Source organism: Opisthorchis viverrini (genome assembly GCF_000715545.1).
Source record: "Opisthorchis viverrini unplaced genomic scaffold opera_v5_26, whole genome shotgun sequence".
In the NCBI taxonomy this organism is placed as follows: Eukaryota; Metazoa; Platyhelminthes; class Trematoda; order Opisthorchiida; family Opisthorchiidae; genus Opisthorchis; species Opisthorchis viverrini.
The window spans coordinates 1,839,375-1,852,942 of NW_008751683.1; the positions used below are offsets into that span (position 1 = coordinate 1,839,375).

A 13,568-nucleotide genomic window follows, 5' to 3' on the forward strand; every position below is an offset into this window, starting at 1 on the left:
GCGCTTCACACCTGCAAAGTGTAAAGTGCTACTGCAAGACTGGGTGGGCTCGAACCCTAGCCTCATGCTTGCGGATGAACCGATTGAGGTAGTAGACAAATTTGTTTACCTGAGCAGCTGTATCAGTCCCGGTGGTCTCACGAAAGATGATATTTCCATCCGCATTGGGAAGGCCAGAACAGTTTTTGCGAACCCACGTCACCCGTGGCGTAGGCATGACATCAGCTTCTCTGTCAAGGGTCGAGTTTATAATGCCTCGGTGCGCTCCATATTACTATATGGATCAGAAACATGGCCGCTGCGCGCCAAGGACGTCAAAAGACTTTCTGTGTTTGACCATCGATGTCTTCGGAGCATTGCCCGAATCTGGTGGGAACACCGGATCAGCAATTCTGAAGTACGTCGAATGGTATTCGGGAGAAATAACTCACCCTCGATAGATGAACTGATCACACTGCACAGGTTGCGTTGGCTTGGCCACGTGTTGTGTATGCCAGTCGACCGACTTCCTCGAAGGGCTCTTTTCGCCCAACCATGTGAAGGGTGGAAGAGAGCCAGAGGCGGTCAAACAATGACTTGGCAGCGAAGTATGAAAGCCATTACCAGCAAACTCAGCTGCGCTGGTCACTGCCGTCTTCCTAGATGGGGACTCCGAAACGGGCCACATCAATGGCTAGTGACATTATCAGACATGGCCCAGTCGCGCCCTCAATGGCACTCATGCATCAAAGCTATTGCCTTCAATGCATAGCTCCTTTTCCACCCCCCGCTTGACAACCCACTGACAGTGCTGGATTTATGCACCAATTTACCAGCTCACGCGCGCAATGCGCAGCTACCTACCCCCCCCCCAATCATCGGTGAACGAAACTGTGGCAGCTACAACCAGTGTACGACGAGTACGCGGTTCTTACAGCTGACAGTGATGATGTGAGCGAGCTCTAGATTGCTCAATCGTTAAAACGCAGTCTTACTGACCGGATGGTTCGTCGTTCGAATCCGACTTCTGCATCTCGCTCCTGTCTAGTGATGATGATGATGAGCTCTAGATTGCTCAATCGTTAAAACGCAGTCTTACTGACCGGATGGTTCGTCGTTCGAATCCGACTTCTGCATCTCGACCACTCCTGTCTAGGTTTGGGTAACCTGACAGTATCTCAGTCCAGTGCTTCATTGGGTGGCGCAGAAACCATGCGCCGAAAGTTGAACAGTGGTAGCATAATATGAGTGCCTTATTGTGAGGTCTCAACTGCACTGACGATCGCCACCTCCATAGATGGGAACCCCGAAGCAGGTCACATTTGTTAGAAGCGATGTCAATCGTACGCGGTAGCACATGCATCCATGTTGTTACCTTCATTGTATAAATTTTACCCTCTCCGCTAAAAAGCAAACACCCAGAGCCTCCGAATTCGTCGTCCGACCATACCAGCTATTGCGAAGTACACCCCACCCGTTTCTCACGCCATCAGTAGACGAAGCGGGGCGGGATGGCTCAGTCGTTAGAGTGCGAATTCATTGACCAGAAGGTTTGTGGTTCGAACCCGACCTCTGCCTGTGGAATTCCCCTATGTAGGCTTGGGCAACCTGTTAGTATTCCAGCCCTCGTGCTTCCTTTGGGTGGCATGGCAGTTAGGCACCGGAAGGGTGCTACAGCTGAACGAGACGAAACCCCTATATAGAGAATCACCTTAAATATACATGCCCACGGCTAATATTGGCATGGCAAAATGTCGACAACGAAACGATATGCTAGGTACGTAATATGATTCTATCAATGATGTTTGATTTTTTGTTTACAGATCTCTGCAATCAATGCATACTGGGACAATCAGGCAGAGCATTGACAATGGCTGGGCCGAGCAGGTAGGATACGTACTTTTTCACGCTCCGAATCATAACGCGTGCTGGGATCTTTCCACATAGACCGTACTTTTGTTAACTTTTATCCTTCTTTTGAACAACTTGTCGGCGTTCGACAAGTTCATTCATTTGCATACTAATTCGGTTTTCACGGGAGACTCAGCTGAATCTCTCGCTTATGGTACTCTTCAGCTGTTTCATTTGGCATGATATTTGAGATGTCGCAGTAAATTTTTCGAAGGAAACTACTCACAAGATTACTAAAAACTAGAGATTCACCTGCGTCTTCCGTGAGAACCAAACTGATATAAAAATGAGTGTACTTTTCGAATTTCGTACAGATTGGATTCAAGTAGAACATAAAGTTTGCGGAAACTAGGAGACCGCGCCTACCTGATAAGCTGCAAGAAGGACAAAACCAGTCGTTGGCCGTCAAAAAGTTTTCAACAACCTTGTTACGGGTTTCCTTTAAGAACTTATCGGCGTCTTTGAAAAAATGTAGCACGCAATCAGCAGTTCAGTTGAGAGATGCCAGATACCTGTTTACTTCACTCCACTTCTAACTTCCTACACCGAGCATCATCTGAAACTGCTGGGCATATCAAACACCGTGTGTCTATTTCTAAGTGATAACTACAGGAAATACATGATCCGTTTTCGCACTGATGGACCTTTGGAAGGTTTCCTCTCTTCTTACTAGCTGTTGACTGAGTCATTGAATGGTCAGATCTCAACTAGCGGTTGCTCCTGACGGACGATCTGCTAATCACGGAACAATAGGATTCGAATTAACTGCATGCTAATAAAAATGTACGGTCCTGAAGAGTTCAGGCTCTCTTCAGATTGGTGTATAATGATCGGTCACGTGACCATGTAGGGACTGAGACTGAAAACCATGTATCCGCTGGCCATTCTTCTTCACCGAAGCTGTTCCGATAGTCCCTGCGTCAACTGTTCCAAGCACTGTTAATTTCGAGTTGTTGTATCAAGCGTTTCGCCAAACACTATTCTTCTAAACTCTGTGGTTTTCCTCAGGGAGGTTACATGCGAGCAAAGAAATCTAAATTGGAGAATCAGTTCCGCCCCGAAAAGGAAGCTCTTCAATCCGATATATTCCATGGGGTTTCTATCTACGTCAACGGATACACAGGTAGTGCCTCGTTTCTTTTATCGCCCTTTTTGATTGTGTTTTTTTTTTCATACCGTTAATCCTTTACTTTCCTATGTGTGGTACCATAACTTGGTCATGCATCGAATTCACACTGCACCTTGACCCACGGATGACAAGTTTCCTGTTCGCTTTGCGACTGTAGATCCTCCCGCACTCGAACTGCGTGATTTGATTCGTGCACATGGCGGGCAATATAGTGCTTACTATAGTCGTTCAAGGGTTACACACATAATCGCGACTCGGCTTCCAATGGGGAAAGTGAACAAACTTACTGACCAAAAGATCGTCTCCAGCGCGTGGATTATGGAAAGGTAAGCGAAATTACTGATATTTACTTCATGACCGGAGGTGTTCTTGCTTTCACCATCACAAATGATCAAACCTAGGCGTGCTTTGCCGGTTGTTTTATTCGTTTCCGAAGCCGAGTAAAACGCTTGCTTCATTGGAAGTCTTCAGGTAAAGCTTCTAACCTGCAAGTCTGCCCCAAAGTGGCTGAACATGATCTAAGTAATTTGGGAGGGAGTTCATCATGATACCGGTCTTGTTTAACACCAAGTGGACCAATGGACAGTCCCCCAGTTATTTAGTTTTGAAGTTGGAATATGTTATCCCAACTTAGCCAATTTGCTTCTCTGAATGGCAGCGTTTGGAGTGTTTGATCGCCCAACGGAGTTGTGGATGACAAACAGGTTAACTGTTATCAGTGAATATTTTGCTGTTGGTGTTGCTGGATTCCATATGGCTGACTGGCAACTTATCGGTATGAAGTACTTTGAAATACGTTGGGCTATTCTTTGAGGGAGATGCCGTTTTACTCTGTCAACGAAAATACCACATCAACAGAGACAACAACATCAGTGTTGGCACTGATGCTTCACTGCCGTACAACCGTAAGGCTCGTTTAATTATATTTAAAGCCCAAAAGTGAAAAGGAGAGGAAAAGAATGGATGAGGGAGGGGACGTAGTGCCTTCCTACGTCAAGCATTCTGAGGTGCCTACACTTCCAAGCGCTCAACCAGACAATCTGGAAAGAAACTGACATCACGAATGCCACGGACATCGATTAGCCGCCATTTCTTGCAACATCTCCAGCCAAGCACAGACGGGGTCACGGAGACCCCCATCCTGGAAGGCGTTCCCTTAAGCTGTAGCGCCCTTTCGGTGCCTAGCTGCCATGCTATCCGAAGGAAGCACGAGGGCTGGGATACTGTCAGGTTGACCAAGCCTAGACAAGGGAAGTCGAGAGGCGGAGGCCGGGTTCGAACCACGGAACTTCCGGTCAGTAAATTCGCACTCTAACCACTTGAGCCATCTCGCCCCCTCCTGGAAGGCGTACAACACCAACACTGCCCAAACTCCTCATGATCTCTTTCACGCCCTTCTGCCAAGTCATGTGTTTTCCACCTCGCGGTTTGCGCCACTCTGAAGGAGGCGCGGAAAACAACACTCATCTCGGTAGACGGCGTTTCTGCATGTGTTTCACATGGTCGAGCCATCGCAGTCGGTGTTGCTGGAAATTTTCCCCGATTGAAGCACCTGCCGCACAATCAGATAACCGTTTTCCAATCACATCGTTACTAACACGTTGACGCCATTCATAACCAGCAACACTGGTGGTAAAGAAAACCTGAAGACGCTTCACATTAATGGTCCGCGCAGGCCACGTCTCGCACCCATACAACACAACCCTTACTGTAGCCTGGTACATGGGAACTTTATGGTCTAGTGATATCTGTTTTGGACGCCACAAGTGGCGCAAATTGGCAAACGTGATTTGAGCTTCTGAGATTCTTGCACTGACTTCATCAGACACATTTCCGTCCGAGCTGATACAACCTCCGAGAGGTATAAAATCTTCCAGCCTCCAGTGATTCTTTAATTGTAAGGTTTAAAGAAATTGACAGTCGGTTCTGATGCTAAACCAATCACTGAGTTCTTGTACATTTCCATACATCGGCGGAAATTTAGGCTAGGATCGTTTTTGGTTCCCAGTTGGATGGCTTCCATCCGAACGCACATACAATTACACACATGGAAGTTGTCGAGTGGTTCTGAGTACCGATCTCCTACTTAGAGGTTTGTAAATTCTCTCCTTCACCTCGCTTTCTTGTAGGTTGTATTCCGTACTCAAACGCGGCCATCGTGTGCAAAAGTTGAGCGGTGTTTGGATTTATGTATATTCACCATTAAGACACCCTCTAATCATTTCGAAGGAGCAAATAGTGACCAAACAATAAAGTAACCACAACGCTGTGGGACAACCCACACGATTAGCCATCCATTGGACACCAGCGACTGCCCACATCTTATGTGGGGAGACGGGCTCTCCAGCTCAGTCGTTGTCCACAACTTACGGATCAGCTTTAAGTAATAAGACTACGTTTCAAAATATTTCAGCTCTCATACTCCCTTCTCGTTACATACCACGGCGGAATGGTTTGGCTTCTTTAAATTCTATTTCCAAGTTAACCGAGAGCGGCGAGTGCTGGCTCTGTCCTAGTATGACGTTGGAGTGTCCAGCTGTAGTTTCACGAAAGTGAGCCGAGATCATTCGAGCGCTGAAGCACGATCCATTCATCGAGGCGTCCGCTCTCCATTCTCCCTGTCTTACTTAGGAATGTACGACCTGGTTGTATCTCGACCCTCGTGCACCGGAATGGTGTCATTGCTGAATGGTTTGATTTTTCCTACAAAGTTGTTCGGGCATTCGGCATACGAGCTCACTCCGACTGTGTGTTTTCAGCTAAGCCTCTGTGATCGGAAGACGCTACGACTTGCAAATCTAAGTTAATGGAAGTGCATCTCTACGCAAACGTAATCTAGTCCTCACACTCTTTTGTCGCGAACTGCTTATCAGTAGTATCAAAAACTGTATGACATTCTCAGCTGCATACGCATGAACAACATTCGTGTTCAATCCATGGATTATGGTTACAGTTTCACTACACTTCCTTTCCTTTCGTCTTGTTTTGAACAGTATCAAATTGAACCGTCTACTGCCATGGCAACAATTTCAACTATATGCCGGACGGACGGGAGGCGTAGGTCAACGGCGGATACTCGTTGTCCCGGCTGTACAGGATGATGCTGGTAGGAAAACGCATTCTTTCAAGACTCAGCCATATCGGAGTGCTGATCCTGATAATTCTTTTGTGAAGGGTTTCCTAATGAAAAGGTGTCCCACGAGAGCCTGGACCACAGGAGTCCCGAATTAGGAAATGAAATTTCTATGTTATATCCACTTGCTTTTATCAATAGTTGTTGCACATTAGTAGTTCAGTGTCTTAAACACCTTGAGCTTCAGTTAATCAGCCATTAACGACCTACCATGGGTACGTTGGTTTTGTTGGGGACCCTGCTGTCACGAAGAGACTGGGTCTTATCGTGGTGTGACGGTTTGCGCACCTCAGCGACCCACTGAACTATACCAGGTGATGTCCTCGCGACACTCACAGAGTCTCTTATACCAGGTTGGTCAATGGTTGAAGGTCTAACAAACATAATCTCCTGGTCCTCCAGGTTGCGGGCTAGAGCATGTGGCCACTTGTTCCCGCCAAACAATGCTGCCTTGCGGTTAGGCTTTTGAGCCAAAGGCTTTGGTTTGGGACCCTAATATTCCTCCTGTCTAGGTGTGGGCGCCCAGTCCTCGTACAACCATGACATCCACGGCTAACAATACTCTCATACCACATCGGCCGTCGCATGGTGCCATCAGCCGGGTCGCCTTACCTGCTGCGTACAGCAGAGCGGGTAGGCGAAAACAGACTACTGTCGAGGCCTCTCTTCTTTTTCTTTCACGTACTTTTTCTTCCCCCTCTTTCCACCCCATTAAAAACTCTCTCCTTGTAGGCCCAGCACTTAGAACTGATAACTCCGTTCGTCTTGCATCGGTTTTGCATGCAACATCTCGTCACATGATGCCGACATCTTCAGGTATCTCCAAACCAATCTTCAAGCCTCGACGCTCAGTCTATCTGGCCGCCTTCAATATCCTCATTTTGAAGCAAGCAGGACAACAAGCCGCTCTTGCTTCCACACTGGACTTGCTTGGCATTGATGTGTGGTGTGTCTCGGCAACAAGAATTCAAAATGCAATCACAGTAGTTGAGCTACCCCCCCCCCCAAATCAGTCTCCACTCCAGCTATGCGCCTTTGGTGATCCAGAGGCTGCTGTGGCAGGATGTGCAGGGGTTGGTATCGTGCTAAGTCACGGGGTGGAAGTATCTTTGCGTGATTAGATCATCATCATCATCATTATCATCGACAGCATGACATCAGTGTTCAACACCGATTCTTCACTGTGTGACCGGATACCTGTTGATAGTCGCATCTGTGCGGTTCATCTGTCAGCGTTTGTGAATGAGTCTCACAAGTGAGAAGTTGATCGATGTTTGTTTATCGTGTCTGCTCATGTACCAGCTGACTGTAGCTCTGATGCCGTAAAACACAGGTTTTACGACTCCCTGAATGCCCTGTTGCGATGAGCTCAGATTGGTGGTAGTTGCTGAAGATATGAATTCACGACTTCTTCAGCTGTGTGCTGATCGCAGTCTGTTTTTATGCAGTACTAAGTTCCGAAATAGCTTAAGTCATCTTGCCTGATGGTGTCCTCAGACGGCTTGCCGGTCGCAAACTCCAGTCGACCGTGAAGTGTGGTGAACAGAGAAAGCCAAGGAAATGGAAGAGGCCCAGAAGGCTTGCAGTGTCCGAAGACTATTGCAGTTGATCGATGCGGCTGGTTCCTCGTCTTCGAAGAGGAGGAGAAGGCGCAGCTACTTTTGGATAAACTGACTAAAGTCATCCCGTCCTTTGGTATGACCCAAAAAGTGTAAGGTCATGTTCCTTGACGTGTAGTCGCTGAACACGCCACTTGCAATCCAGGGGGCGTTTTACATATCTTGGGAGTTGTATTGGTTCTCATTGTAGTGTGATAGATGAGGTCAATGCACGAATCTGCAAGGCTCAGGTTGCGGTTGATAATTTGAGACACCCATGGCGTCAAAGCGGTGTGTCCTTTAATCTCAAGGGGCGTGTGTATCAAGCTACAGTGTGGACTGTTTTGTTGTATGGCTGAGACTTGGCCCGTTCGGACAGCGGAACTGAAACGTCTTCAGGTGTTGTCTCAAGACCGTAGCTCGTGTGGGTCGGTGAATCCGTAACGAGGCAATTAGAAAGCGAGATTTCGTTTGTGCAACAGGTACTTCCATTGAAGGATTTATCCAGAACCAGAAGCTGAGTTAGTTTGGACATGTGTTGCGTACGCCGTACCATCTTTCGTCGAAGAGAGTGCTTTTTTTTCCATAACAAACTCACACTGACAGAAGCAGAGTGGTGACCAACCCTTACCTCGCACAGGTGTATGAATGAAACTACGTAACGTTTGGGTGCTACCTTTGCTACTCACCTTCAAGGATCGGGACTGCGTGATCCCACTGCGCCTGGTTGGAGATGCTGCAAGATAGGGTTTCCAACCGATGTCAGTAGCGATCTTGTCAGTTTCTATCCAGATTGTCTGAATGAGTGTCTGGAGTTGTAGGCACCTCGGAATGATTGTAGTAAGCTAGCACTAAATCCCTTTCCATGTCTACCTTTATTCCTTTCTTCACAATAAGGCTTTCAAATTAATCACGGCTGACCGCAGCAAAGCGTCGGTGTTGAACACTGATGCCATGCTGTCGATGATGATGACTGCTCGGAGACACTGACCCGATATTCTGGTCTGCTTGACTGTGGGAGGATGGACTAGCCCGAGGCTGCAAGGAGTAATACCAGATACGTTTTGAATCACATGTAGCCGATGGTAAATTTTAGTCGTAGTTCGACTGTATTGGATGATTTGCTGGCGTTCACAGTCAGCCACTGGGCAGTGGAAGTGTTCAGTCATGGTGCTGAACCCTTCTAACTCGTCCTTCTTCAGGGGGAATTAACACCGCTATTTCCATTAATGTGAACTCTTGTTCGCTCCGTGGGAACAGTCTACTAAATTCACACCGCTGTCGCAGTACCACTTTACCCCCAGACTACTTCACGTTGCGAGTACTCGTAGCACAGGACTGTCATGTATGGCCGTTCCTGTTCGGCCTTCGTGGACAGATTTTCAGCCAGCATAATTCATGAGGTCATTGCAGTACTGCAACCTGACCACTTCAGGGTGACAGCCTACGGTCAAGCTATTTTAAGGGCCAAGTTTTGAGTCATTGACCGATTCTGCGAATGTTTGTGTAATCCAGTTATTGTATTTTTTTCCTCGTCGCCTAGTAACTACACACGGTTCTGTTCAAATTTGTCAGCAAGCAAATACTACCCTCTTGAGAGGCCATTACCAGGAGTTTTTTCTCTGAGAGGAAGTCACTGTCGAAATAAACCAGAATGATTTAAATAAAAGTTATCTTTTTTTGGGACTGGTCTCTCCAGCTAGACACAGCTCTACCACTCAAACAGCGTGACCAAATGGGCTTTCTGCCAGACAAAAGTTTGCTCTTTTTACCCACATCTAAATGCAAAGAGTGACAATGGAGTGTTTGCCATCGACAGACCTTCACTTGCACCGTAAGGTGATCGGACTGACTCCGACAACCAAGTTTATCACGCCAGTGTTACACCTGTCCTTCCGGGATCTCTCTTGTAGCATAGCACCCGCCCTGTTATCTGGGCAACATAGATTCGTTGCTTACTGTTGACAGATATTTTCTCCAAGACGCCTTCGACTTACTTGAGTTCGAGTCGTCCCACTTACGTCCAGCTTGACTGCGTGTAGTTAAACGACCAAACCCTCTCGTTACTTGCAGCAGCACTATGAAGAAATTGTAGCGGTTTCGACAGCATTTCGTTTTTCGTTCCAGGCCTGTCAGCTCCTGTGGATGCTGAAGCTTCTGACGGGATAGGTGAACACACGTGAGTTCTGCAGTTTTAACTTCCCATTTCTTTAGTTCAAAATAAGATTTCCGTACCCGATATGAATTCAGTCAACTTTTTAACCATCTGAAGGCGCGATTGCTTACGTCGCATAACGTTCACTGACCACATTTGATAATTCTTTTCAAATGCAATGTATTCCTGAGGTTACTGAAACACCAACTAGCAGTCCCAAACAATTAATTTTTTCAGTCCTCATTCTCTTGTGCCCAGGGGTCTAACTTTTCCCGTGTAAATATTGTCGTTTTTGGGCACACCAGCTCGGTAATTAGGTATTACTCTTCGGCTCATACACTCATCTTCGTATCAGTTTGGTTCTGACGGGCGATTCAGCTAGAACTCAGCTTGAATACAGTCGGTTTCGCACTTCTCCGTACTTATCATGCAGGTGGGGCTCCCGTAGTTCTCTTCAACCTTATATTATGTGTGAACCTAAATTGTAGTATGTTCGCCACATTCACTCATTTGCACACCGATTAGGGCCAGATAGCTCAGTGGTTAGAGCGCTAATTTACTGAACGGAAGGTCCGTGATTCGAACCTGACCTCTGCCTCTCGACTTCCCCTGTCTAGGCTTGGGCAACCTGGCAGCATCTCAGCCCTCGTGATTCCTTCGGGTGGCGTGGCAGTTAGGTACCGAACGCGTGTTACAACTGAGCGATTATTTCATTTATTTTATTGGTTTTCATCACAGAATCAACTAAATCTCAGCTTAATCTCTCGTTTATGGTATTGCTCAACTGAATGTGCTATACAAAGGCTGCCTCATTCTTCAGCTGGTATGATATTCGAGAGGTTGCAGTATATTTTTCGGAGAAGACTACTCACAAGGTTACTCAAAACTATTCTACAGTCCACGACCAGCTTGTTCTATGTTATTGTTCTGGTGGAGACCCAAGTCGGAATTAGTGACTGGCGATGCTTAACATTGTCAAATATTCGAGTGAACTTTGAAGTTTGGCCGTACGGAACACAGCATCATTGTTGTTACGCAATGATGCAGCCAATAATCATGGCTGCAAACGGAGGTTTTCGTGTTCCTCATCTCCGGACGTCCTTTAGGAAATTGAGCCAAGAATTGACGGCGGAGCTTCGTGGGTGAGGTAATCCGGTCACCGAAATGAAGACCATCATCAACAGTAGACAACGAACTTCGGCGTCGAAACATCTGTCTGAATCCTCCCGAAGGACAGGTTCTTGGCCTGCTGATTCGCTGGTACTACATAGCCATCTGTGGTATGTTGTCATCTTTGACGGTATCGTAAACTACGTCGAAACTCGTCGACACTTGGTTAATGGTCTCCACCACCGCAGCAGTGGTCGTTGGTTTGACGGCAACGGCTGCTGTGGCAGTACGTCCGCTTGTCCATTGTTTTCTGTTGGGGTCTGTTTCATGGTAAAGACATGACCAAGTGATATTGGACCTTACCGTTGCAATCAGTTAGCTATGTAGACCGGGGTACATTTCGTAGAACGAAATATGGCCATAACTGGTATGTGATCCGTCACAAACATGAATTAAGGTATTTTCTGGGGCTTCGCGCTAAAGATGTTGGTCAACACTCCCTTTTGGATCTAGTAGTAGTTTCTTTCTACTGGAGCCAGTGATCTTACGCCATGGGCAATCGTACCGCCAGGGAATTCGTTGGTTGTGACTACCCCAGCTCAACGGTTCGTTCCTTCAGTGGTGAGGATTGTAGGAAGCATTTATTTGTGTATGTAGAAATTCGGACTGCAGGAGCCGTTTCACCTCTTTGAATGCAAGCTGATAGTCGCCTGACCAAATCCATCGATGCCCCTTTGTCAGAAGCTGATTCAAGGGCTCTTGACAGCTGTGCACTACTGGTAGGAAACCTCCATAGTAGCTGACCAACCCAAAAAGTTATTTGATATCAGACAGTATATGGTGGGTGCATTCTCACGATTGACAACATTTGACGGGCCGGGTTGAGTGTCATTTTTATCGATGATGGGTCCGAGCTGCTTCACAAAATTCATCAGCCATTCACGTTTCCTCTCTCAGTCGGAGCCCATAGTCATGTATCTGTTGAGAAACGGCATTTGCTTGGGACAGAAGCTCTCTAATCACTCCCACAACGACACTGTCGTCGAATTAGTGAGTGACTCCACATCAGACAACATTGTGTCCATAATAATAAAAAATCGTTCAGCTGTAGCACCCTTCCGGTACCTAACTGCCATGCCACCCGAAGGTTGCACGAGGGCTGGGATACTGCCAGGTTGCCCGCACCTGTTGTTCTGATCTGTCGAAGGGTCGGAACCAGTCCAAGTCTGACAAAGTAGTCATTTATCTGCAGTACCGTCATAGCCTTCATTGAGCAGTTCATTCATCATGGTTCGCCGGAGATAGTCAGAGAGAATTCGTTAGTCCTTTTCATAAGCATCGAGATTGGGGAATGTATTCCGATGCCATGTGATTTTTTATCTATCGTGAATTCAAAAGCTTTCCCGTGCACACCCGGTTGATCATTGTGGTGGGCTGTCCTCGACCAAATCCACCCACTGTTGGGGTAACTTAGAAAACTGTGCAGCATTCTCACTTACTGATGAAACTTTGGCGCATGTTTTGAAATGCATTGTCTGTAGTCATCTGGTTACTCGGAACATAAGCTATACTATACCTTGGAAAGAACGTTCAGATGACCATTGTATACCTTTCTATCTGTCCTTTTCCCTACTTATCACTGTATATTCCTGCAAATCTATTCCCTCCGTCTCCAGGATGCCTGAACAACACGAAGCTGTTATATCAGTTGATATGGCAAACTCAGGAATCAGTGAGTCTCCTAAAGGTAAAACAGGTCGTCGCCTGCAACAAATGCGACTAGATGCCTGTCTGTCACCTCCCAAAAAGTCCACCGGCAATCTACCACATCTGAAACCCAGTGGGGCAATATCCCTGAAGCAGTTGCTCCAGGGGTCCGTACGCAGTATCCCGATAAGTGCATCGAATCAGAAGGTAGGCTGGCGCATCCGTTGGTCTATTGACTTCACTGAATGTGGATTCCCAAATTAGTTCTCAACAAGTTTTTTGTCCCCACTGACGTGGATTTCATGCTAGCGTTGTGCATTTTTGTTTCATCTGCGTGGCGATAATCGGCATCCCAAGAACCTCTAGGGAGCTTCGAACCCGCAATCCTCTGGATAGGATTTGGAATCTTCTAACGTTTAGCTGCGGTAGTTCGATGTTTTATTTGTGAGGGGAACTTTCAAGTGTGGGAATACAGTCGGTGACAAATAAAACAGCGATATGCAGGGAGTAATTGAGTCGAGGGCACGCGATTGACTTCAGATAGGTAGTGACTTGGAAGTTATGGCGGAAGGTCTTCTCGGTAAGACAAACACGTTATAAGGATTTAGTCGTTGGGTTGAGTACAATCTATGTATGGGATCCGGGCGGCTAAAACCTTGCAAGACGACTGGAACTATCGGATCATACGCAGTTTGTATTGAGTACGCAGTAGGAACAGGCGGATGAGGGCAATAGGTACTGTATTTAGAACTGGTTCTATGAACAAATGGGTTGATAAACATCATAAATTAAGCAGAACGTATAATAATGTAACATATATTATATATATATATGTATGATAATAAT

The 13,568-nt window shown here is 46.7% G+C and overlaps 1 protein-coding gene across 1 annotated transcript in view; it reads left to right on the top strand.

Moving 5' to 3' along the window:
* Positions 1–13,568, top strand: part of T265_02287 (hypothetical protein) — a gene marked incomplete at both ends in the record, with an annotated part of 89,853 nt that overhangs the window by 13,604 nt on the left and 62,681 nt on the right. The window contains 7 exons of the mRNA XM_009166491.1: positions 1,803–1,866; positions 2,899–3,013; positions 3,177–3,345; positions 6,013–6,125; positions 6,885–7,265; positions 9,878–9,929; positions 12,692–12,929. Coding sequence (XP_009164755.1) covers positions 1,803–1,866; positions 2,899–3,013; positions 3,177–3,345; positions 6,013–6,125; positions 6,885–7,265; positions 9,878–9,929; positions 12,692–12,929 — 1,132 coding nt within the window. The remainder of the gene's footprint in view (positions 1–1,802; positions 1,867–2,898; positions 3,014–3,176; positions 3,346–6,012; positions 6,126–6,884; positions 7,266–9,877; positions 9,930–12,691; positions 12,930–13,568) is intronic.